At 43.8% G+C, this 27597-nt stretch overlaps 1 protein-coding gene across 1 annotated transcript; it reads left to right on the top strand.

Moving 5' to 3' along the window:
* Nucleotides 1-912: 912 nt before the first annotated feature.
* Nucleotides 913-25826, top strand: pde10a (phosphodiesterase 10A). Its single transcript, XM_068741362.1, has 22 exons — nucleotides 913-976; nucleotides 9657-9788; nucleotides 14707-14735; nucleotides 16182-16302; nucleotides 16969-17018; nucleotides 17160-17291; nucleotides 17707-17862; nucleotides 18823-18873; nucleotides 19366-19424; nucleotides 19712-19763; nucleotides 20414-20556; nucleotides 21303-21395; nucleotides 21572-21758; nucleotides 22631-22773; nucleotides 22947-23030; nucleotides 23111-23261; nucleotides 23377-23532; nucleotides 24031-24203; nucleotides 24354-24465; nucleotides 24676-24756; nucleotides 25038-25126; nucleotides 25706-25826. Exons 1-22 carry the CDS (start codon nucleotides 913-915, stop codon nucleotides 25803-25805), a joined length of 2358 nt encoding a protein of 785 aa, XP_068597463.1. The 3' UTR covers nucleotides 25806-25826.
* The last annotated feature ends 1771 nt before the right edge of the window (nucleotides 25827-27597 follow it).

Genomic DNA, 27597 nt, shown 5'->3' with positions numbered 1-27597 from the left:
TATGACAGGAAGAGGCATCAGACAGAGCCAAAAAAAAAAGGGGGGGGGGGGGGTATTTTTGCTCAAACCCCTTTTTACAGCAAACCATGAACGACAAGCTCGCACTTCGCAGATGCATCAAACACGGACGGTTTTCCTTTCAGAGTAAATCCATTGGTTTGGGGACTATTTGACCCCATTCAATGTTTATGAATAAAAAAAAAATAACCGTTGACTTTTATATTTGATATTTCATGACTTTTGTTAATTTGATCCGTACAATAAAATTATCTATCATTCTTTTTAATTATCTTTCAGACACATTTTGAGCACGACAATGGAGTATAGTGGAATCTGTGGCGGAAGGACGATATGGTAATTTAATGAAAAGAAAACATCTTATTTTAAACCCGTTAATTCAGCAGAACTCTTCGCGTCATCAGCGTCAAATGGCTTTTATTTTGGAAATGTACGCCTTTGTCGTGCTCGTTGTTGCTGACTTGTTGCGCGCCAGATCTTGCGCGTGTGTGTGTGTGCGTGTGCGTGCGTGTGTGCGTGAGCGTGCGCTCATTCCCCAGCGTCTGTGCGTCGTCGCCTCTGCTCCTCCAGTCTGCCGCTGCGCGCTGACAGCGGAGCCACCGCGCTGAGGAGGCGGGCCGACCGGAGCGACACCTCGGCCGGCGGTGCTGGGTCATATCGCTGGTGGAAGGGAGGAGGAGGAGGAGGAGGAGAAGGAGGGGGGGGGCAACACACGGCTCTTCTTGCCCTTCCAAAGCCCGGACAGCCCGAGGACATCAACCGAACGCGTTAGTGGAATAGTTTGGCTTTTTGTTTTCCTTTCTTTTTTTTTTTTTTGCACAGACGCACTAAGTTGCAGCTGCAGACGCGCACTTTTCTCCCTGGCTCCTCTGCTTTTGCGCTCGCAAGTCCGAAATGGAAGATGGTCCGTCTTCAGCAAGCTGTTTCAGAAGGTTAACGGACTGCTTCCCGGGTGCAAGTAGGTACCTAAAACCCACGTTGTTACCGGATGAAACTCAGATCATCGCTGGCTTTTCTTTGAAAATGCAGAAAACGAAAACACGACCTGACGTCGGCGTGTGCGTCCGATGTGTCCAACTTTAGGAATGACAGATTGATAACTGATCTGAATGGGTGGCGACTTCATTGTGTGTGTGTGTGTGTGTGTAGGAATTAAAATATTCCTGCATAAATCTGCGTTCAGGGTTAATATTCCCATATAAATATATTATTATTATCTTATTAACTACAACAATCATAACATTAATTTTCGAATTATTTCCAATACATCGAGTGGTAAAAATGTAATTGGGTCAGAGGAAAGCACATTACACGTTTTAACATTACTATGTTATTATATAAAGTTACATTTATTCTCACTATACTGTAAATATCACTCTATATCCATCTAATAATTCACATGCTGAATAATTTATATGCTTTTGCATCTTTGTAATATTGAAGAGGGAACTTCTATTTTAAGAATGCCTTTAATTGTTAATTTCTGTGATTCCCACCTTACGTTCCCTTCCGTGCCTGCCGTCATGGATAAATGCTGTCAGTGGTCTGTCTTTTATTTCAGCGGCTCGTCAAGTGACCTTTTGTGGCAGCGCCGTTACAACGAGTTAGCAGGTTGGGGCCCGGGATGCTGAGTGGCGCCACAGAGAACACACATAGCTGTGAACTGCTGTCATGTAATGTGTAATTGACGTATAGTATGTAGATGTGTCTGCCTCTCAATGACCAAAAAAGGACAAGAATTCCACGTTCCATAAGGCTCCTTGACGTTTTGAATTTCCCTGAGGACGAGTTCATTGTTGGTTCCCACTCTAGTTATATATGAGATCATTTCTCACATTTATGCTGCATTTTTTTTATTTTTATGTTACAGCTGTGAATCCAGCTGGGTTAAACATAGGATTACCTTGTGTGTGATCGGCACATAGACACCTACATGTCTTAAATATAATACTTGTCATTATCTGCTCTGGGTTTTGTGGCTCACTTTCTGCCTTGTAGAAACATATGAAAAATTGCATGAAATGTATCAAACCCAGAGGAGTGGAGGGTTTTTCGGGTTTTGTTTTCAACCAACTGGCATGTTTATCCCCTAATTATTTGTCCTCTGAAATGTGACCAGTTTCTGGACTGTCCAGCAGATCCGGTCCTCCCTTGAGACACTGAAGTTTGTAAAGACAACATACTTGGCTTCCTCACTCCCCTGTTGCCCCTATAATTCTAAGCACTGGGATATTATGGCTGCTTGTTGCCTCATATTGTGGGAAAATCGACGTGCCTTTGTGTGTGTTTGTGTGCGTATATTTCTGGCGAGCATTGGAGGTCAGTCTTGGTCAGCCCTAATGTGATCTCTCAGGAATTTTTCAAAACCCAATTGATTGTCAACGAATTGCTCAAGCCAGTGATGAAAGCTGCATTGTCAGGCAGGAAGTGCTCACGCTGGGCATTTCCTGTCCCACCGCGCGCCCTCTCTCTGTCTTCTCACACTCACTTCTCTCAGTGAATCTACAAAGAAATGTACTGCTCATCATCATCATCATCATCATCATCATCATTGGAGTATAACTGTGAATAGCAAAATAATCCCAGACTGGACCGAGCAGTCCTCATGTAGTCACTTTGTTATTTGTGTTCTAAACTTTCAAACTCTCGGGAAATCCAAGCCAAAGAAAATTAGCTTTTTGTATGGAGCTCGGCAGGACTGGATCGGTGCCAGGGCGCAACGCAGGATCTGAGCGGTGAAACAGATGACAGGGCGTCCGTTGACCTTCCCTTGTCAGCTTGTCAGGTTTTTATCAGAGGGGATGGGAAAAGGCCACATGCATGTAGGTTCCCTTGCAGCTCGTACTAGTGTCAGAGCTTATAAGAGAACATGACACTGGAAAAATGCACAGACCTGTGGTTCTCATTACCCAGGTCCCAAATGGCTCCTCTGCAGAGCGACTGCAATGTTCAGCATCAGCCCAGATGTGGAGCAGGAAACATGACCCCTGATTGCTGATGTGGCTCCTGGGATTGAAAGGGGGGGGGGGTTAGGGTCTTACTGTTTAGACTCCTTTTGTTCATGTGATGCGCCACATCTGGACTTTCACTGAAAGGACGTTCATTTTGATTTGGAGGTGAAGCCTTGCGTGTGTCTCCAGGTGTAGTCTGTACTGCTGCTCAGCTGTGACCACCTGTTAAAGGTGTGTATCAGACACGGCTTATCTCCATCTCAGCTTGATATTTATTGGCCTTCCCTTTACGTCTAATGACCTGGACCATGGAAGTGGAAATGATGCAAATGACACTTCCACGGAAATCTCCCCTCTCTTGTCTCGGAGGCGTTAGCGAAGCTGTTTGTTTTTGCGATGTGGGGGGGGGGGGCGTGTCTTTGAAATGATGAGCCTTTGCATATTTATACCTATACGCGTGGGGCGGCTCGGTGGCGCAGTGGTAAGCACTGTTGCCTCACAGCGAGATGGTCGCAGGTTCGTCTCCGGCTTGTGGCCATTCTGTGAGGAGTTTGCATGTTCTCCCCGTGTCTGCGTGGGTTCTCGCCGGGTTCTCCGGCTTCCTCCCACCACCAAAAACATGCAGCCTAGGCTGATTGGTGACACTGAATTGCCCATAGGTGTGAGTGGGTGTGTGGCTGGTTGTATGTCTCTGTGTTGCCCTGCGATGTACTGGCGGCTTGTCCGGGGTGTCCCCTGCCTCTCGCCCATTGACTGCTGGGATTGGCTCCAGCTTGGCCCGCGACCCGATAACGGAATAAGCGGTTAGAAAATGAATGAAACCTATACACGTGCACGCACGCGCACGCACGCACACACACACACACACACAATTAGATTTAATGGATCAATTAGTCAAAGCTGTTTCATCTCCGGTGTCTTCTGTTTTCTATTGTTTTTGCCGCGCATTGATTGTGAGCGTTGGATGCTGCACTCCAGAAGATCAGAACCACATGTTCTCCTGGCAAGGGAGTCCCAAGCAGGCTGCTGACGCATGCCCTGCCCCCCCCCCCCCCCCCCCCCCCCTTCCTGCCAAAGCCTCGTATCAGGAAAGTGAAAAGTAGTGCCTTGGCACCTTGCCCTTGCCTCTACACGAAGGAGTTCGCTGCAGGAGGAGGGGTATTTTCCCTTTTTTGCTCATGAGCATTTTTCAACATTTTTTATATGTTGCAAGGAGGAGCCTCTTCATCACTGAATATTAGCAACGTCAGGGTCAGTTCTGATTCCCCAGCTGCAAGAATGAGTCAGTAAGTAATTAATCGATGGAAATAAATTGCATCTTATTTTGATCATCAGTTTCAAGTAAAATTTAACACACATTCTGGTTTCAGCTTTTTAAATTGAAGGATTTGCTGCTTTTCTTTGTTGTTCCGGTTTCATCGCCTCTCCACTGGCTTCCTGTGTGTTTCAGAACAGATTCTAAACTTTTATTGTTTGTTTTTAAAGCATTTAATGGATTGGCACTGTCTTATTTATCTGATTTGTTAAGCTTTCATGTCTTTGGCAGGCCCTTGAGGTCTCCCTCTGGATTTACACCCCGTTAGTGACCTGGGCCATTTTAAATGCAACCTTAAAACCTATTTATTCAGGCAGGCTTTTAATACTTAATAGCACTGTGGCATTTTTTATTTTTTTATTTCTGCCTCTTCTGTGTTACTCTTTGTGTTTCCTTTTCATATCTTTGTTTGTCTTAGTTTTGTTTTATTGTGAAGCACTTTGGTCACCTTCCTTGGGTGTTGTAAAGGGCTGTATAAATAAACATTGATTGATTGATTGATTTTGGTGGTAGTGGTAGATCACACAGAGAGTTTCCTGCGTCACAGTGAATAGATGATCAATGATGTAGATCGGGCAGAGCTGTTTGCTATTAAAATATGCATTTATCTTGTTTTTACATTGTCTCATTTCATTCATTCCAATACAGGAATTACATTTAAACTATTTTATTTAATTATGTCAATCTCCATGATTTTATTGGCCTTACATCTAATTATTGTTATGTTTAGGTAACAAATCACACACACTCACACACACACACACATATATTATATATTCATTAATTCACTCACTCAAGCGACTTTGAGTTTCTAGAAAAGCGGTATAAAAATAAAATGTATTATTATTATTATTATTCATTCAAGAATGAATGGATGAATTCATCACATATACATTTTGACATCCCTTACCAACACGCTGTGTAATGTTTGCATGTAATTGTTTTAAACAGGCAGACTCTATTCAAGGAAAATGACCAGCAGCTACTTAAGGAACGGAGTACGGTATTGATTAATCATCATGAAACAGGAAGTAGGTGTTGAGAGGCCAGGGATGCTTGGGAACTCACCAAACCTGACCAACTCATCACAAGTGATTTGATGTGTGTTGCAAAATGACTCCACAGCACCCCCTAGAAAACAAAAAGACATCCTGAAGACATCCACATATTCATATCATGTGTGCGTGTGTGTGTGTGTTGTCCACCGCTGCCTAGTGGACACAGGAAGTCGCCTTGTAACCTTCAGGGCAGTTTGTGCAATGCTCACAGTTTCAGTGCTTTGTCTACCTGCAGGCGTCTGGTAGCAAGGACACGCCTGCCGCCTGCAGCTTTAATTATCTTTGCAAGAGAAAGTTGAAGGAAGGCTTGAGACCGACAACACATGTATTTGTTTGTGTGCTTATAAAATGCGTCAGTCAAAACAAAAATGTAGCATTTGGCCTTGGGGAGGGGAAGAGGCGATAGTGTTGTGAGGCTATCTCGAAAATGTTATGATTACTTCCACCCAGGCGGGGGTTATGTAGATCACCGGCGCTGGTTTGTTTATATGTCTGTCCGTCTGTCTTTTAGCAACATAACTCAAAAAGTTATAGACGAATCTTGATGAAGTTTTCAGGAAATGTTGGGAATGTTACCAGGAACAGATTATTACATTTTGGTGATAATCCAGGAGAGATCCTGGATTCTGGATCACTTTGAAGGTTTTGTTAATATTGAAGTCAGTGGAGCTTCAAAACGTGTTCCTCAATATCTCGGTTGATTTATGGAATTTACACAGTCATGTAGGGTGAGGGCCTCTAGCTCACCACCGAATTTAATCCGGATCGGATCCAGATTGCGGATATTGTTGTGATACCAAAACAAATCCAGATGTTCCCATTTACCTGTAATGGAGGCTTTTTCAAAAAATAATATCTTGCAAAATTTGGGGAATCGAACTTCTGAATTAGACCACGTGTATCAAATATGATACGTTTGGCAATAAATGGTTAAAAATAAAAACCCCTCATTAAAGAGGAGTAGAAGACGATGAACAGAAGTCGAGGATGTCCGCTGTAATTATTCTCTCTGTTCCACAGCTCTCAAATGAAGGCTGGTGTGATGAAAGTGTTGTTGCTGATCAACTATGTGACAGAAGGAGTTTTTGCAGGCTCAAATAAAACCAAATATAAGTGGCAGAATAAGGACAGATGTGGACACAGAGACAAGAACTAATCCTTTCTTCACTTTCTTTTCTCTGATGTAAATCAACACAGATATGTAACACCAGAACTCCTCTGCGGCTTTCCGTCTTGTCTCGACCTGCGGCATGTCATATCATTACTTGTGAGTCATAGATGAGATTTCACCACAACGGAGTTTGTTTCAGCTTTCTCTCGTCGTGCTCGTTGTTCATTGTTGCCATACTTGTCCTTACAGTAGTTGATATCCTAATGCCGAGCTTGAAAAGGCATTAACTGGAAGAACGTTTTATTGTGGCACACTGCAAATAACTTTGTTTGCAGCTTTCTCTGTAAGCCATTTACTTTTCCACATAAAATCATAACATGCCAAATTGATTTCCGAAATAAAATTCGTCATAAACGCAAAGAGTAACTTCTAAGAATTTGCTATTTATGGGAATGTTTTGATGCCAGGAATTCCACATTAACAAGCTGGCGGTCACACATACTGCATGCTCAGCCCTTGCTGGAAATGTATTCTCCGACAAACAGGAGTGTGTTTATGCTTGAACTCGGATGTGAGACCCAGACAGGCTGTGAGTGGTTTGGCTTTCCATTCTCAGTCCCAGTCCCAGTCCCAGGGTGTGGTGACTGTAGTTAAGATAAATGTTATGCAACAATGCCTCACTGCATGAACTCGAGCTTCAGAGTTTTACACAGGAAACCCAAATCTGAGTTAGACACCAAAATCCCTGCTGGCTGGGCTTCAGCTGCTCACAAACATGCTGCAGAGAAAACTGTCGATGCATTTGTCTAAATAAGTGATTTAAATGTCTCAAACATGTTTGTTAGTCCATTCACTCTGGGTGAAATGGACACTTGAAGGATTTCCTGTCATGTTCCTTGCAGGATATATCTAGTCACAGGTGTTATTTTTAGCATTGTCAAAAATGCATTAACGAATTGATTCTAGCATAAGGTGTTGGGTAACAGATGCGTATAGATTATTCCTCTGGAATGGAGGCCCCAAGAAATACCTTTAGAGACGGCCGATCGCATCCATCGCCACACTGTGAGTGCCGACGTCCTTCTATTCTATTCTATTTTAGATTCATGCAGACAGCAAAAGTCAGTTTTGGCCTTTTGATCATGCAGGATCACAGGCAAGAACAGCTCACTGGGCTTGAGTCAGTGAGTGTGCGTGTCTCTCTGTGTTTACGCTCAGCCTCTGACTGAACTCAGCACTCACCAGAGACTCCAGTGAATTCCCTCGCTTCTTCTTTGTCCCTGTTCTGGCCGTGTTGCCGAACACTTCCCTTCGAGTCTGAAGTCAACAAGGACAAAGAGGGACTAATTACGGTGCATTACACCACAGTTTGCTGCTTCAGACGGGGCGAAAACAGAGGCTGATGATAGATAGATCCACGTTTTCGTTCCAAATGTGCTTGCTTCATAGCGGGATTTGATTACCGGTATTTATTACCCCAGAAGCCCCCCCCCCCCCAGCTCTGCCTCAGATTGTCTCCTACAGAGCTTCCCTCATTAGTTCAAATGAGCTCAAAATTCAAAAACCATGTGGAGTGATTTTCAAGATATATGAATTATTGTTTTAGCCATTTCTGGTAGTTTGGATCAGTCATTTTAAGCCTACAGAGGACACAATGTTCTAAACTTGTACATGCCCGGTGTAAAATTAGAAGTAACTGAACTATTTGCCCCATGGGAATTGAACATGTGACTATTTTTCTTCATGTGCACACATATGACAGCCAAATTATTTGCAGTGCTTCTTCAACACAAACGTTTCATTCATAAACAGCTTTGTAGTGCCTTCTTAGTTTGTGTTGCAGTGCCCTGATTTTTATTCTGTGTCCTTATGTACACCCCCCCACACACACACACCCATTACCTTTCTCGGGTTTATTAAGCTGTATTCTGCCAATGTGCGTCAGACCTGTCCAGGAGTCTCGTGAGGCGTTCCGCTCTTGAAGAGTCGTGTCTCGTGTCTGGACAGCATCAGACCACAGCATCCTCCTCGCCGCCAAGCTTAACCCCCCCCACCTCTGCTTCTTCTTTTTTTTTTTTTCTTGCAACCACAATCCTTCCATATCTACACATACACACACAGTGAGCAGACGATCCACTGTTAATGAAGATCAATTGATTAGATCTGGGGTAGTTGATCAAAACACTTGGACAGCCAATCAGATTGTTTACCAGAGCACTGGAATCACATTAGACAAGCATGTGATTCCCACAGCTGAAGTGGATGCATGGGTCTCGTTTTATTTTGCCATTTTGCTCCGCCACCCTCCATTTACACTTCTGCTGTCCAAGCCTGCAGTCGCTCACTACCCCGATATCACACTGCACTTCTGACAGACACCCCACTGAGCAATATTTCCATGTAGTGCGTGTCTGACAGGAGAACAGATGCCTTCCAGCTGCATGTCCTCCTGTGATTCATCCTCGACTCAAGTCTACACAGATGCTTCTGATAACCGGAGGCTTCATGAGAACGCTGTATAAAAAAAAAATGGTCGGCGTCCAAAGTGCCTGTTTCTACTATTTTGATGAAAGCATTGCTAAGTAGTAATGTCCTAAGGCAGCAATGCTAAGTCCGTTTAGCACTGTCACAGGATTAGCTTTTCTTTCACAGGAGGATCTACTTTTCATGACTTCGCATGTCCATTTCAAGGTCTGGTACTAAAATGGCTCGTCATGCTTGATTTTGGACTGTTCCAAGTCTTTCTTTTGGACACGCACTCCATTTGTGTGGAGTGCGCGTCTAGTGCTTCATGACGGCCTCCCAGGTGCCGGCGGGTGTATTAAAAACAACATCTTTCTCTCGGTGATGGTCTGGGAAAATGGCTTCCCCCCACCCCTCACAACAAAGATAGTAAACAGCAGTACTTAGCGAGCGCTCAAGTACCTAATTGCCTATTAAGCACAATTGAGTCCTCCTTTATCCTGCTGCCTCTGCTGGGGGCTCCGATCCCTGGAGACGCAGCTTCATTGTAAACACAAGTGAGCCTGCATGGCTCTCAGCTTTAGCTGGAACCTCACAGCAACGAGAGAGAGTCGACCTTTGGCCACTTCTTACTGCATTTGACATTATTCCACTCTCACAACATTACCGAGTTTGCCCCTTTTGCTTGTTTTTTAAGTGTAAATTTGTGATCTACAATGCGTTTTCTTTCGGCGCTTCAGGTTTGACGGATGAGAAAGTGAAGGCCTACCTCTCGCTGCACCCGCAGATGCTGGACGACTTTGTGTCGGAGAGCGTGAGTGCAGAGACGCTGGACAGATGGCTGAAAAGAAAGACCAGCAGCAGGCCTGCAGGTACACCGACACGCTCACGGAGGCACACAGGTGGAAACACACACACACACACACACACACACACTCCTCGGCGCTCTGGATCCTTTGGATCTACAGACCCCGTTTTAATTTTGGTTATATTTGGCAATGTTGAAGCTTGAACCCCCCCCCCCCCCCCAATAATCCAGTACGAGTTCCTGACTCATCATCTGAATCTCTGCAGCCACATCAGCGGTTGCCTTTTATTGCATTGAAAAAGTCCAACACTCTAGAACCGTAAAACACAGACGATAAGATAACTGGAGCCGTTTTATCCATCGTCCTGGTCTTTTCCACTCATTTTCACCTGTGTCTCTTGTAATAGTCAGTGTGTGTGTGTGTGTGATAGACAAATGAAGTGGAGAGGCAACAGGCCTGACGGGTGTTTACGGGTCATTAAATGCGATTCGAGCGGTCCAAGTTGGGACTACGCCGTGCACTCCACGCACAGCGGACCAACCACATCCATCAAGGCCCCACAGCGCTGGCACGCTGCCCAGTCGAGCTGCTGACGTCAGAGGCGACCTCTGGAGACATGCAGAAGGGCTAACGGGGGGGCCTGCGGGAGGGGCAGGGATGGTAGCGGTGTGGGCGTGTTGAAGCAAAGGGGGAAACAAGCAGAGGATGGATTTGTCACATCTTGGAGCCGCTTTCCACACCAGGCCTGCAGACAGTCGTGTTTCTCCGGCGCCTTACCGAAACATCGATTCCTGAAGTCCGGGCCTGCATCTGAAGCCGTCTCCTGCGGGCACGCACATGTGGGTGTCGGTGTTTACGTTGACAGGTTTCAAATAGAGGCCCTCATGTTAGTCGTTCTTACCGGCGCCAACCAGGAATAACTCATTTCATTCATGTCGTTCGTGTTCTGTGCCAAGCCAGGCATCAAACTGAAACATGTTGGCGCAAAGATCAAGTTTGGTGGCTGCGCTTATCCGATGTCATCTAAATAATAAGTAACAATAATATAATAAGTGGATGCTGGTTGTTTTTCAAAGCTTTGGGGTTTTTGGGACACTTATATCAGTTATTTACATTTATGTAAAATCAACATTTTTAGCAGGATGACGCGAAAATCATTTCATTACTTTTCTGAAAATTTGATGGGAAGTTCGGATGTGGTAGGAAATAATTCAAATTGTGTTGGATTCTGATAAAGCGGTGGATTTAGGGCAAGCAAAATCTTTTTTTGATTTTAAATAAATGTTTTTGGACAAATTATTATAGAATTCAAATATATTATAAATACCTGAGCAAATGTTTCCTGTTTAGTTGGATTACGGGTAATTTAGGAGTCATTCTTTGCCAGGGAAAAAGAAGGGTGAGGGTGGAGCTGGAACTGTTGTCCAGGAGATGCACCCAAATATCAGTGCTCTCACATGCTCACATAAATGACCCTGGAGGGCTCCCCGTTGATCGGCGGCATCCTGTAGAAGGCCAGCTTGTCAGAACAACACTTTGTGTCCACGTGACATTCGCACTCGTTGCCTTCTTTATGTAGAATTAATCCTCGCCAAGAAAATCCAGGTCTTCTTTTGTTTCTGATTGGCTAATTGTAACCTTATGGCTAATCCACTCCTTACTTCAGTCCACCGGCCGTCATGTCTATTGGAATCGGTTTGTGCAATAAAGATGACTGTTTGCCCTTTTGACCCACCGTAGTGACGCGCGTGTTTGACCTCCACCCTCTGACTCTAACTCAGGGCTATAATAAGTGCGCCACCTAGGGGTTCCAGTCCGGTCTGGGGTTTGACTCCTTCAATCTGGTCTGAGCATTTTTTTAAACCGACCCAGCTGTGTCTGCTGGGTCTGTTGCACACGTGTCCCGCACTGACGTAAATGCTTTCATTGCACGCTGTGAAGACGACATGTGCCGGCGATTTGACTGGATACGCTTGTGTGGTGTGAAAATGCTTTTAGTTTTTGCTGCCTGTGGGGGAATTGGAACTGGAATTTGACTTTACATCAAGACTCGGGAGAGGCTTTGCCATTTCTGATGTCATCCTCACCCACTTATTTTTGACTTGGCAGTTTTGGAGTGACAGAAGAGCAGCTGATGCACCAAATCAGGACTCTCTGCGAAACTGAAAATATTAGAAAAAGCATGCATGCATGAATGCGTCGAAATAGGACTCCCTGCCCACTAATTATCGGTTTTGCTAAGCAGACTCGTATTTAGTCCCACTGCTGCACACCTGGAGGATCGTTTCAGTTCAGGAAGCGTTTGAACTGTGTGAGGAAGTTACTCGAGGTGGTTTTGCTGAGCCTCGCTTGTTTTCAGGAGTTGCTGTCATTGGTCAGTTGTGTTTAGTGTTCACCGCTCACTGAGCTGGCAGTTTATTTTTAACCCTTTCCTCTTGTGTTTACTAAAAGCACAGCAGTGTCCCTGAAAGTACTGGAGGATAAAGCACACACCTGTACAGTGCATATACTGCCCCTTGCCTCCCCATCGCTAAATGCATCCATAGGGTCAATCCCTCGACTCCAACCGGATGAAACGATAATGTTTTTGTTGCAGAAGAAGCTGTAATGCAAGCTGCCATAAACCTGCTGTTTAGGAATATCAGCATCCATGCCGAATGTGTCTACAGACATGCGGAACTGGTCCAGCCATTCGGTATCTCTCATATCTCTTTGGTGCTCAGGCGCAGGATGACTCAGCATTTCACCTTACAGAGTATAGAGCCTGTAAGAACGGCCGGTCCCTGTTTGCTTTTTGGCCCTTTAGACGTTTTCGGTGTGTGGACACAACGCTCCATGCTGACCTTGCGGTTTCACTGGCGCTGCTGCACATGAGATGTCAGCAGGGACGGTTTACTAGACACTCATTTTGACGTGAAACGCTGCAAACAGTGGCAGGACAACATATTTTGAGTATTGGGAAACCTCAAGACCTGGCAAGAGGAAACACTTCTGGGAATAGAGAGGTGTCAAATTCAGGATGGACTGATTTGCTCTGTGAAAGACGTCAGTCACACTACACTGGCTCAAAAACCATTTGTCCATTTGTTGTCAGCGTTTGTTTTTGCGAAGGACTGTATGGTGTTTTTATTTGTTTCGCAACTACTTGTGTCCTCGCTCTTTTGCCATCAGGATCATAATAACGTATGATATTTTTACTGCCCTTGCTACTCATGCTCGGCCTGGTTTGTTGTTTGCATTAGATTTTTTTTTACAGTCAAGCTTAACGTCTCTCCTTCTCCGTAGTACGTAGTATAAATGAAATAACCTGGAGTAAATAGTCAAACCAAGGAGCGAGTATTAAATTGCATTGTGTCATTATGATCAGGTTTATTTTCACAGCTCCTCTCACGGAGCTTGTATTTCACTCGTCGTCCAACCGTAGGCTACGCAACACACACACTATCGACGGCAATCATCATTGAGTAAAATGGTGATGTCATGAACATGAATTAAATACAGCAGCTGCAATTATAACCGTATACATGTTCATTTAGGTGCATGTGTTGAGTGTTTCCTTCCTGTTTTTAGAGAAATTCTCCAGTAATCTACTCGTGTTTCTATTTTGAGTGCCGTTAAGCACCGCCCTGTGTTTATTTTCCCTTCTCTCAAAGTGTTTTTCCAAGTGCATCTCTATCTGTCTTCAAATTGACGTCATGCCCTGCCAGAGGTTCACTCTAAAACAAGCTGTCATGGCTAAGTTAGGAGACTCATGGCATGGCGGAGGAATGTTTCAAACAACAGCCAGTGAGGCAGGCTGCAATGTCTTTCTTGATGTGTAGAAAGCGGTTTGTTACAAATGAGGGCAAGGGCATGAGTTAGCGCTTTGGGAGATGTTTCTAATTCTACGCAGCTTTTTCATCAGTCTGAGCTAATCACATGAAAAGTTACCCAAGAGCTCTGAACAGTGACTGTAGTTGTGTGTTGTTTTATTCTCATCTGAAGTTAAGATTGGAAGGAGATTTCATTTATATTATTTTTCATCATCTACTTCTAAAGAAAATAGTCATGTCGGTCTCTCTAACGGACGGAAATCAAACAGAGAATATGTAATCGGGGACTTAAACTAATTCTGCTTAAAAGGAACATTTGACTTTCTGTGTAAATGTGAGTGTGGATCATTGTTGTGCAGTGCAGCGCGTCTGATATTAAAGAAATACATGTTAATTCAATCGATAAATGTTTCATGATGGGGATGGGATTTGATTTGGGAGACAGCCTGTCTTGCATTTGTGTCCAAATCTTAGGTGGGTGTGAGCAAAAGTCCTGACATCAGTACAAAATGGAACATCAATACAGATATTTAGTTATCTAGAAATTAAACATATCTAGTCAGTCGCCTCTAAACCGATTCTGAAACACAGTTCATGTACATAGAAAGGAATAAACTATGTATTACAGACTGAAGAGAGGATGACTGCTGCTTGCTGCCTGGTCTTTGTCAGCAGGGATCAGCCTCCCTGCACCCAGCGAAGGATGATACATGATGGAGACTGAATGCTTTCAGTTCAATATTACTTACCTCTCTATTCATGTCGCTTTGGTTACTACAGTTATGCTACAACTGTAACTCAACCAATCCGGATTACCTCGCTCTTGCATACTTTCAAACCTGTATTTTTTAAATACGTCTAATATGTATTTGGTTGACCTTTCCTACTTATCTGTGCTACATTGCCGTCATTGTGTTCGTGCATCAACTCAGCTTCCCTGTTGGGATTCAGTTTGTTTCCTGACCGGAGAATTATGTGTGCCAACAATTTAAGGTTAACTAAAGCCTGCATGTTCCATTCCAGCAACGAGTGCCTTTGCATTTGTGTAGTTTAACGGTGTTACCAATGAACCCTCTCATGAACTATCGTTCTCAATGCTACAATGGAAGCAACCGTGAGAACGGAGAGTTCATGGGTTTTTAATTTTGCATTTTCTTTTCTCTTCACAGATGACGCATCAGCTAAAGAAATCAGTAGGGTGGGTTTTTTTCTTAATTGTATGTGTACGTATTTATGAAACTTCATATACTGTACATATGTTTAACTGAATTATATATACTGTATATATATATATAAATATACATTTCTTAATTGCCTTCTCCTCTGTACCCCTTAATGACCTTTAGTCATAAATCAGCTCTTACCTAAGTCAGGGCACTGTGGCTGAATTTATTGAAGGACAGCATGACACAATGTACTAAAACCTACACAATGTGTTTCCTTAAGATGCATTTTACACTTTGACAGTGGTTTTACTCATTCGTACTTGTTTGTATCATATATATATATATATATATATATATACAAATAGATGATTAACAACCATCATTAGACCTCGTAGCACCACCAAGGCCCTGCAGGCCCTTTAAATGCATCATGCCTTGTCCAAATTTAAACTTGTAGCCCTGGAACTATAATTTAAGGTCAAGATAAGACAAGCTATATGTTGCTGTCCCCTTGAGCAAATTCTTTCTGTGCATTTGGCCCATTCGGCACATTGGGGTTCAATATCTCACTAAAGAATTTGACATGCAGCCCGCAGGGGACAGGGCTCGAACAAGGGCTTCCCAACACGAGGGAAACCGCTGTATCCCTGCAGCTCGGGTTGCCGGGTTTGTAGCCACCAACCATATAAATGTGGTCTGTCTGATTTTTAATTGGATCTGATTTGCCCACACTCATAGATAACAACCCATCTAGTATAACTACGTTATGAATTAAAATAAAATAACGATGAATCCACAATTTAATGTGGATTAATCCTGCTCAAGTTACCGTCAAGTGTCGTGGAAATCTGTTCTGTGGTATTTATATGATGCTGCTGTCAATCCAAACACGCTGATGCAGGTGAAACCATGACTTCCCCGGTGGCGGCGATGACGTCAAGAGACAGTTCGTAGGAAAGTTGTAGCAAAGAGGACATGATGTTCTGTGCCCCACTATCTGGCCCTTAGGAGGACAGGTGTCGGGACCAACAGGAGGCCCCAGAGCCGGTAGACGGAAAGTCAAGAGCGAGGGCCACTGGAACGCTCAGTGCGTCATCCATACGTCTGTGCAAGCAGGATGTGGCAGGAGAGAAGGCGTCCCGTGGGGCGAGTCTTTCTAGTGCACCACTTTCCCTGCAGTCCTGTCCTCACCTCTCTGCAGGCGCAGAAATAGACGGCTGTCTGGCCCAGTGCAGGAAAGGAGGTGCGCCTCTTACGTAACACCTTTTTTAGCTGAGGCTGCGCCGCAGAGCTAATCATTTACGGTGGGGCTCCAGTGGCGTCCTCTTAGGACTGCAGCCATGGGGCTCCTTGGGATACATCAATGGAGGGGAGTTTCAGAGTGAGATAGAGGCTAATATTTGTGATGAATGGTCATGTTAAAATAATTCATGGCAAGACTGTGGAGATGCAAGTTCTGTGTGTTTTGCATCCAGCAGTACCAGGACACAAATATGCAGGGTGTGGCGTACGAACTCAACAGCTACATGGAGCAGCGCCTGGACACTGGAGGAGACAACAAACTGTTGCTCTATGAGTTGTGCAGCATCATCAAAACCGGTAAAAGCATGGAATATATATATAGATTTCATCCTCTCAATTTAGGTTAAGCTGCCAGCAAAACCCAAAAGTCACAGCGATGTCACAGTATGATGCAATCCTTAATATAAAATGTTCAAGCAACAGTAAAAAAAAAAAAAAAAAGATTATTTTCAGGCACTGAATTCTAAAAAACAAAAAAACAAAACACAAATATAGTAAGTGTTATATTTCATTTCACTCCGAACCTTTTTATGCCAGATAAGTGTAAGTATGAGAATGTGATACCAACAGTTCAAACAGGTTCTTTTCAATTGGCCAAAGGGTCATTTCACCAAACCGCACCACCCACTAAGGTCTCATGATGCCCCTGTGGTCTCCCTATTGTCACATGACACGTTTCCAATATACCAGTGTGAAATGGGACTAGAAAGGCGGATTGAATGCGCTGCATGGCTGTATATAGGCTTTTGGCCAGAGTGACATTGTTAATGAGACTTTTGTCACACTTTTCCTTTCTGTAATAGCAGTCGTGTGTTTTTGAACAGGACCATATAAGAGCATGTAACATGTTCCAATTTGTTTTAATCCATTTTTAAACTTTCAATTAAACACAAAATAGCACAAAGACAATACGTTTGAAGTTGTACTAACTACGGTTAAAGACCTTTTGTTTCTTTTCTGCAGCAACAAAAGCTGATGATTTTGCACTTTACTTCTTTGGAGAATGCAACAAAGTAAGTGCAGAGGACATGTTTGTGTGTGTGTGTGTGTGTGTGTGTGTGTGTGTGTATAATGCCCCCACAGTAATTATATACAGTAATGCAGTTGTGTGCATCGGTTTGACCTTTTCTTTTTCCATCTCCTAATCTGAACAGAGTTTATGCTTGTTCACCCCAACGGGGACCAAGGACGGTCCGCCAAGCCCTTTCCCCATCGCAGTTGGGACAACCGTTGCCGTTCATGTTGCCAAGACTCGCAAAACTCTGCTGGTAGAGGACATTGTGGGGGTGAGGCCCTGTTCTTCTCAGCACTGTTGATTTAGTGTCTTAGCAAAGGACATAAGATGAGGAGAAGAAATGTCCCGATATTCATGTGAGCTCTTTGTGATTCTTTAAAATGCCCCCCCCCCCCTGTTTAATGCACCCTTTGAAGTACTCCGCATTAATAGTTACTGACGGGGGATTTTTCCTACTAGAGGATCGATCCTCATTCACATTTGACACCATGAACTTGAGATATTGGAGCTCAACAAAATGAATATCAGTAAAGCCAGTGTGTAAAGACAGAAGCAGACGTGTTTGTCCCGATGACGGGTACATTTCAGGATTCTTTGTCGGTATGAGCGGATGGACCTGTAACTCACACCTGCTTACTCCTATGCACTTCCAGTCGTAACAACATTTCCTGAACTGTGTGCTGCAGGACGAGCGCTTCCCCGACGGCACAGGGCAAGACTCAGGGATCCACGTTCACTCCGTCCTGTGCCTCCCCATCCTCACTGCCATCGGGGACTTCATTGCTATCCTGGAGCTGCATCGGCACCGGGGCAGGGAGCCCTTCAACCTCAGCCACCAGGAGGTCAGTCTGACTCACACAACAATGCATCCAGCTGAAGGCTGGCGCACGGCTCCCGGAGCTACAAGTTAGCAGGAACTCACTTTTATCCTTCCTTTTAGATTGGGGGGGGGGGGGGGGGGGGGTCAGGTCAGTGTGAAATTGGGCCTAGTTAGAAAATTACATTGCATATAAATTAAGATTTCTATAAATGCAATCACTGTTAAAAAAAATAATAATAATTTCCTGATTTTGTACATGACACATGTTTTAGCATTATTCTCTTTAATGCTGTATACAACTAAATGAATTCAATACTCGGAAGTAGAATATATCAGGTATAAATTGCTGTGATATTTAAATTTTTTAATGTTATTTATTTCAAGCACAGGAAGTTGTGAATACAGCAACATATCAGCAACCTTTAGGCATGGCTAATGGCTTTGCAACTATTCACACACCCTGCAGACACAGAACAGAATTAGCATCAAATTTTTGCTTAGATTTTTGACTGTCTGACAAGTTCTGCTCAATATTTAATCTACTTTGAGCAGTACTTTAGTCTGTGCTAAAAATCTCGATGCAAATGTTCCACTTTTTTCACCAGCTAGAAGAGAGGATTGTCTGTGTAACACGGAGTGTTAGTTTATCTTTACCGCAATGAGCATGGTTATAACAAAACCAAAACAACAAGCTGAAAGATATTAAAGAGGTTAGTAGAGCTGCAGTGAACTGTAGTGATAGTTCTCTGAGGGATTACGCCTTTCATTGTGCATAACATGCATTGAGCTTATTTAGCCAACCTTTAATTGTTCTATTGCTTGAATGCAATCCAGACTTCTAAAGATGGTGCCACAGTGTGAATCCAGTGTGATTCACAGTACAGACAGTACAAATAATGAAAGTACATGATGATGAAACATGATAACTGGTCAAATATTGTTTGTTTGCTGCTGTTCTCTGGAGTTTATCTTTCTTTTTCAGATTGCAACGGCTAATTTAGCATGGGCATCAGTAGCCATTCATCAGGTTCAGGTGAGCAAACATCCACATTGGGCTGGAATTTAAAGTTGCTCAATGATTCTGATACATTCAGTATTATTTCTCTCCTACCCGTCCCACTTATTATGATCTTGGCCGACTCTGTTTTGTTCTGGTTCTGCGCTGGTGTTTTTTAACGGGGAAATCCACTGTGTACAGGAACTGGGTTGCCACTGGGCCCAGTCATATCAACTAAGCCATGGATTCAACAAACAGCTCTCCAAAGACATCATTACTCCCCAGCGCTGTTTTTAAAAGAACAAATATCACAGCACCTCTGAGAAACAGCGTCCCACTGCGGCACTGGCCACAGTGGGCCGCTGAGCCCCCCCGGGTTACATCCTTGCTGCAGAGCACTGTTGTTACAGAAAATCATGAAGGCAGCCCACAACGATGTGTTTACAGTAAATGCAGGATGCATCCTGTAAAAAGAAAACGTGTGACACTTGCAGCATCGGGTCATGGATTCTTTTTCATTGTTTGCAGGTGTGCAAAGGCCTCGCCAAACAGACTGAACTCAATGACTTCCTCCTAGACGTGTCAAAGTAAGCGCTGCCATTGGTAGTGTTTCCGTCACTCCAAATACATTCTGATGTCGACGCATTTAAAATGTACTCAGTCTGATTTTAATGTGTATGATTATAAAAAATGAATTGGTGTCTCATCTTTTCTCGTTGCCAGATCTAATATTAGAAGCCGTTGTTTTGCTCGGGCAGCAGATGAAATGACTGCATTTGTAGGCATCTTAGCTCTCATGTCTTTGAATGTGAATCGTCATCGGAGCTTCCCATCTGTCAAACATCTCAATGCGTCATTTCTTCTTTTCGCACAGAACATACTTTGATAACATTGTGGCAATAGATTCTCTACTTGAACATATTATGGTGAGTGAGATTTCTGCAAGTATGTGTTCATTCACGTTGTCTTCATGGCTGCACATCCGGGGAGTGTGTGTTAAGTTATTTGTGTTAAAAAGACATAGTAAAGCTGCGGATGAGGCCCGTTCCATGCCTGGGGGGCAATGCCATTGTTCCCTGGCAACACATGCTTGTTTTCATCAATAATATATAGTTGTAATACTCACATTAACAATAGTTCTTATAAGTGTTATTATTCAGCATATATCAGCATAACCATCCTAAATATGTGTCTAATGAATTCAAGCATGGCTCAACTTAGAATGTTTTTCAGGTTGCAGCATTTTAAATGCTAATATTAATCATTTCTGACACTGATCTGGATGGAATGGTTTGATTTGGACGTTTCTTTAACTCTCCGCTCTGTTTCCATGTATTTTGCTGCCTTTGTGTCTGTGGGGTCACCTCAGGTCATTCAAGCCATGGGCTTCGAAAACAAACTGGAATGACCTGTCGTTTTACTGCGTGTGTCTTTTATTGCTAGCTCTGAACATTAGGAGGCTATGCAGCGTTCAAGTGGTGCGTTAATTAAATTGCAGGTGCTTGCTGCATTTTTGTTGTTGTTGTTTTCAAGCCATCACAGATGCTGAGGAGGTTCTGTCACTATTGTTTTGCAGATATATGCAAAAGACCTGGTGAATGCAGACAGGTGCGCACTCTTCCAGGTAGATCACAACAACAAAGAACTGTTCTCTGACCTGTTCGATATCGGGGAAGAGAACGAAGGCAAACCTGTCTTTAGGAAAACCAAAGAAATTAGGTCTGTGAGTTTTATCTGTTTAAGTACATTTTCATTGTGTTTGTGTTCTTTTTTTTTCCTACACAAAAGTCTACTTTTTTCTTTTATAATAATAATAACGCGTTGGTTTTATATAGCGCTTTTCTGGACACTCAAAGACGCTTTACATTGTACATTATTCATTCACTCCATACTTGGGGGTGGTGAAGCTACTACTGTAGCCACAGCTGCCCCGGGGCAGACTGACAGGAGCGAGGCTGCCCTCCTGACCACCACCGACATTCACTCGCTCACTACATTCACACAGGAAATGTGGGTGAAGTGTCTTGCCCAAGGACACAATGACAGTGTAGCCGGAAATCGATCCGCCAACCTCTCGATCATCGGACGACCCACACAACCGCCTGCACCACCGTCGCCCTTTTTGCGAGCATTTCTATTGGAAATTCTTGTTTATTATCAGCTGAAACTGATTTCAAATGTTATTTTTTTTCTCCACATTATATTATTGTCCTGCACCACAGAGTGAGGAGGAACGGCTCCGTCCATCTGTGTCCTTTTCAGGACATAACTCATTTATGTTTAACTCGTCATGCAAGTTGTGCTTCTTTTGTCTTGGAGTAGAAATGGTTCATGCTCGCCCTTACTTGTGCTTACTTAAATCGGGTTGTCGTGTTGATTTTAACATTAATTCTGTTTTGAATGTAGATGTTCATCCATGCACAAGCCCTTAATTCTTGTCCCCTTCTCACCTCCCATATCTGCAGGTTTTCTATAGACAAGGGAATCGCGGGTCAAGTGGCTCGGACAGGGGAAGTCTTAAATATCCCAGATGCCTACGCAGACCCGCGGTTCAACCGGTAACCACATTTCTTACTGATGTCGTCCATTACAGAAGGATCTTATCCACTTTCATAAAGATGACTTTGCTTATTTGCCCTAATTTTAAATACAAATTCTTTACATCAGAAAAGGCTTCACCCTGAAATGACTTTTATGATCTCTGACAAAGCGTCTCCATATTTTCCCTCAACAGGGAAGTGGACCTCAAAACCGGCTACACCACGCGGAACATCCTGTGCATGCCAATTGTGAGCCGAGGGACCGTTATCGGCGTGGTGCAGATGGTGAACAAGCTAAGCGGAAGTGCCTTCACTAAAACAGATGAGAACAACTTTAAGATGTTTGCTGTCTTCTGTGCTCTGGCCTTACACTGTGCAAATGTGAGTAAGTCGCAGTGTTCGTTCATATTCAAGTGGCTGGCTGATCAGCTCCAACAGCATTATCTCTTCATCATTCTGCACAAGCCTGCTCTTTACCCACAGCCGGGTGACATAAGGATTACTTAACATCATATGAACTCGATCACAATTGGCTTATTTAACTGCATCTTTGTGCCTCATCTTAGTCCTCCAGTCATACGTGTAGCTGGAAGACTGGTTCCAAGTTTCTAGAGATGGAGCCAACAGCTTTTATTTAAATATGCTTTCCTCCAAAATGTAAAAAAACAAAAAACAAATTGTGTATTTGTGGCATTGCTGATTATCCCTTTCATGCAAGACACAGATGTCACACAAATCAAGCTCGAGTTCTGCAGTCTGTCAGAGCCTCCCGGCTCTGTTGGGGCCTGACATCGTCATCTCGTACGACAAACTTACGCAAGAACAACGTCACAAAGTTGGTCTTAAAATTAATGAGGCATTTTAATATTTCAAGACAAGCAGTCTGCATCCGTCCACTGACAGGATTTATGTTTAGCTGTAATTTATGCCTCTAAGAAACTCATTTGGGCCGAGCTCCTGATTTATGTTGGAAGATGTGCGGCTGGGCGCTTGTACCTGACTTGTCTTATTCCTGCTTGTCTGGGACGGGAAGAGCGATAAAAACCAGATGTGGACACTCTTCCTTGAGACACATAGATGAAATAAGACACAGGACCGCTGTGCAGAACTCAAGTTTGACCCTTTTGTAAATTTCAACAGTGACACTTAATATAATTCGACAGATTAGGGTATTTATATCCCTGAAGTGTTGACATTTTAAAGACTAATTCCTGTTCAGTGAGGTTAACCACAGTCTCTGTGTTTCTCTGCAGATGTACCACCGGATCCGGCATTCTGAATGCATTTATAGAGTGACGATGGAAAAGCTGTCTTACCACAGCATCTGCACATCAGAGGAATTGAAGACCCTTTCCCAGCTCAACCTCCCTGCGCCCGTCTACAAAGAGATTGAAATGTGAGCGCTCCTCAGGTGCAGATCCAGAGCAGGGCTTCAGTCTCTACCGCTGCTCTGTAGTTGCTTTGCATGCTAAGGGGGCGAAAGGTCCAGACCCGGGCAGGTTCCATCATCTGTCCCGTGTAAGGCTGATTCTCGCCCATCTCTGCCTTTATCCCCCCCCCCCCCCCCAGGTTCCATTTTGACATGAATCCCTTAGAGGAGATCTGGCCTGCTGTCTTTATCTACATGGTTCATAATTCCTGTGGGAAAGCCAGGTAAGGTGCCATCGGACTCCGCGCGCGCGGCCCCCATCTAGAGCTGGGGTGATTGTGAACCGTCTCTTTTCGTTGCGTAGCTTTGACCTGGAGAAGCTGTGTCGGTTCACCATGTCTGTACGGAAGAACTACCGCCGTGTGCCCTACCACAACTGGAAGCACGCAGTGACAGTGGCGCACTGCATGTATGCCATCCTGCAGAAAACCTCTGGGATATTCACAGAACTAGAGGTCTGATCCAGTTTTACTGCTCCTAGACAAAATTAAATTAAATTCAAAGCAAGGTTAACATTTGGGGTCCTTTGTCATTATAATGTTTTTGCTCTCTTCTCAATCTGGCTCACAGAAGAAGGGTTTATTGATAGCCTGCCTGTGTCACGACTTGGACCACAGGGGGTACAGCAACACTTACCTGCAGAAGTTTGACCACCCGCTGGCTGCCCTGTATTCTACCTCCACCATGGAGCAGCACCACTTCTCTCAGACCGTCACCATCCTGCAGGTAGAGCTCCAATATGCACAACCTATTGTACGATTAAAGCCAAGACTCCGCGATCTATTTATCACCTTTTCACGTGTCGGAGTTACTTCTTTACGGAACAAGTTTTGACTTCTTTCAATATCTAAGCATATCATTATATCGAGCTTAAAGACATGCAGATGAAAGAATGAAAGCTGCAGGGGAGATTTTTAAAAATGACCTTAAAAAAAAGCTCATGTTTACCACATAAATAAAGACTCTCGCTTGTAATTTCTAGTCTTTTTCCAAGTAGGCGAAGCATAATTTTCCATTTCTTCTAATTTGCACACACAGACACGCCGTTTGACGATGCATTGAAGGAACCGCACAATGTAGATATATGAGTGCCCTCTTGTGTAACTTTCAGGATCTGCTGTCGGGGCACCGACCCTCGGATGAACATGAAATTACAACCTAGCTGAGCCGAACGCCTCATAAGTGGAGCTTTTGCTTTTTTATCGATCTCTTTGTTTCTCATAGCTGGAAGGGCACAATATTTTCTCCAACCTGAATTCCAGCGAGTATGAGCAGGTGTTGGAGATCATCCGAAAGGCCATCATCGCCACAGACCTCGCCCTGTACTTCAACAACCAGAAGCTGCTGATGGAGCTGCTTTCCTCGCATGGGCTGGACTTCAACAACCTCACGCACAGGTCAGGTCACGACGACTTGTACCGGTGCACAGGTCAGGTCAAGATCAGACCCGGTTTAATAGCATCACACAGAGACAAGTGGGCCTGGCACACTTAAAGGGCACGTTGAGTTTGTTCACACGGCTATAATTAGGCTCTGCTCCCCTCCAGGGACCGTGTGATTGGTCTGATGATGACAGCATGTGACCTGTGTTCTGTTACCAAGAAATGGCAAATCACTCGACTCACAGCAAACGACATCTATGCTGAGTTCTGGGCTGAGGTATAGTGGGATTCTGCTGCTGCTGATGATGATGAAGCAGTTTTACTGTCATGATCCTGCCTCCATATCACGATTTAGACCTTTAGGTAGTAAATGTTGGCATGCAGATTGTGAGGCACAAAATAATGGCAATCATTGGTCACAGGGTTTGGGGCCGTTTGCAAGTGTAAAAAGAGACGTGTGTTTCTTTTTTTTTTTGTTCCTCCACAGGGAGATGAGATGAAGAAGATTGGACTGCAGCCGATCCCCATGATGGATAGAGACAAGAAGGGTGAGGTTCCCCAAGGCCAGGTGAGACTTTCTTTCTGCGTTCTCCACTTCACATTCTGATTGTGTGGAATCATTCCGGTTATTTAAAAGGTTTCGGCTGATACAATAACTGCTGTCATGCGGCTTTGTGGGAAGCCACACATGCGCTGCCAGGTTTTACTGCCTTATTGCCAACTTCACTTGCTACAGATTGTATCTCCAGTGTAGGAATCTTTCAGTGACACACAGCTGTTAAAATTCCCAACAGTTGGTGCCCAAATCACAGACATAAACCTAAATATAATTCTCATGATCTTTTTTAGGTGGGATTCTACAATGCTGTTGCTCTTCCATGCTACACGACACTAGCACAGCTTTTCCCTCCGTCCAATCCTCTACTAAATGCCTGCAAGTGAGTATTAAATGTTACAGCATAGTACTAGAGGGAGAATACTCCAAGCTGCAATATAAGTTGGATATAATGGAAGGTTCCATCCTTCCTGTGTGCATTTAAAAAAAAATGTCAAGGAATATTTTTTAGGGGACCGAGCAGGAAATGGATCCTGGAAATGGAAATGCACATCCATGCAGTGCGACTGCACTGACATCGGGCTAGACAAACCTCCGAGTACAATGCATTGGTGCTTTACCTCCCCAGATTCCTTTTGATGTATTGTGATTTTTAAGCATTCTATTTGCTTTTTTTTTTTTTTTTACCAGTACTTTGAAAATGTAACTTTTTATCAGATGTACAATTAATTTGTTTAGTAATTTATTTATTAGCCCTGCAGTGATACATTCTATAATTCTTGAGTCATGTACATCTGATAATATATATTTAATCATAACTTCATAATTTATGTTCTTTAAATGCATAATATAATCAGCACTTAAAGAACAAACATTGACATTTCTTTTACAGCTTGTTAATCACACAGATGCTAAGCCCTGCCTTTGATTTTTTTTTAAAAAGGGATTGCTCTGTTTGCAGGGAGAACCTGGGCCAGTGGGAGAGGATCTCACGGGGAGAGGTGGAGGACATTGTCCCCAGCCGGCCTTCTGAGTCAGGCCCAGTCAAGGTGGACAACTGACAAAGGAACAGACCTGAGTCCTTCCTCTGTCCTGGTACTCTGTAGGAGGGGGGGGGGGGGGGGGCTGCATCCTGTGTTAGCAGGAGACGGATCAGCTGAAGGCAACTACACTTTGAAAACGCACAGTTACCTCATTGGGTGACGGAGGTGTCAACACTGGTGGATTCAGATCCCAGAGACTGATGGACAGCCGATGGGGGTGGGACTTAGACCCATCACCCCCCCGCATCCACGCAGATTGGAAATCTTTGGTTGATTTATTTGATCTGTTGATGTTTTATTTCTAAATGTGAGCTGATTCTTTGGTGGTCTTGTGTTTGCAGAGGCCTTACGCTGAACCTTTCACAGCTTAGAATATTGTGAAATCTTGTCGGTTCAGGCTTTAAAAAACAAAACACTTTATTTAATGGTACAGTTTGCCTTCTGTGGTAGATTTATCCTACTCGCACTACTTCAGCAAGGACAGGAGGAATGTGTGGAGCGGCTGCATGATGTAACACCGCCTCGCTGAATAGGTGGACGTCGGAATGTTCTTTTATGATTTTGTTTTAGCAAAAATCCTTTTCAGTACTTGAATAAAGATGCCTAGCCTATCGGAGGTGGAGAGGGTAGAACCCCCCCCCCCCCCCCCCCCAGGATACTCCACTAAGGGTGGCTGAACGGTGATAAGAGTCCTATCAGGTCGACAGTCACAAGAGAGTCAAATGTTTCTCCCTAAAGTGAACCCAAAGGCACTAACGCCTGCCCCGCTGGCTTTTAGCGACCTGCTGCACATGACATTTACTTCCCTCTCATTAGCAGGATCTGATCCTGGACCAGCACTAATGGTGATAGAAAGCAACAAACAGCATCTGTTTGTATAAATTCTAGTAATCTGAGGCTGCATACCAATTTTTCATACCACTGACACATCATAAATTATTTCACGCAATCTGGTTCCAGCACATAAATCCGTAATTAATTCTATGAGCGTGAATAAAGCACAGAGAGGAATGAGGACACTGAAGGCATCCCAGCAGATTAGAACAATGTCGAGGTTTTATTTCGCAGCAACGCTACAGATTGTTTTTTCATGTTGACTACTTGATTGCAGACTAAGGTTCAGATTATTTAGATATCATTTCAATAATAATAGAGAGTGAAAGAAGCCTCTAAATTCTCCGTCACAGGTCGGTGTTCCTGCTGATTCACAGCCACAGTGTGAAACATATATTTGACATATTTCCCAAACTGTCCAACCCGTTAATCTGAAGAGCATAGTGTGTCCAACTGGATTACGGTTTAAGAAGGCTGGTTGGTTTTTGTCCTTCAGACTGACGACATGCACATGGGGTGTGTTTGAACTCTTCCAGAGTAGTTTCCAAGATCTTCAAAAATACAGTCGTTTTAACTGAGACTTTCATTCCAGTGGACCCCCCCCCCCCCAAGACTGAAATACCTGCTCATATGTTTTTTTTGGTGACTGGTTCTGTGGCCCCAATGGTGTGAATGCACTTTTTTGATGAGCCTTTTGTTGATGGCAGATCCTCGGTGGGGGCCGTTTTCCATGATGTGCTTTCTCTTCTCAGACTTGCCTCCAGTGAGCTTCAACCAAGAGCAACAAGTAGCATGCACTTAAATCCAACTTTATATATATATATATATATTTGAATAAACAGTAATAAGTGTAGCGTGCACAATCTAGGAACTAGTTTGTATAGACTGAGATGGTGCTATACTGTGCGTGTGTGTGTGTGTGTGTGTGTGTGTGTGTGTGGCAGAGAGAGAGAGAGAGAGCATTTGACTGTCTCTT

This window comes from Brachionichthys hirsutus, chromosome 7, assembly GCF_040956055.1.
Source record: "Brachionichthys hirsutus isolate HB-005 chromosome 7, CSIRO-AGI_Bhir_v1, whole genome shotgun sequence".
Classification (NCBI taxonomy): domain Eukaryota; kingdom Metazoa; phylum Chordata; class Actinopteri; order Lophiiformes; family Brachionichthyidae; genus Brachionichthys; species Brachionichthys hirsutus.
Note: the sequence above shows the minus strand (reverse complement) of the source record. Positions and strands in the feature narration are given on the sequence as shown.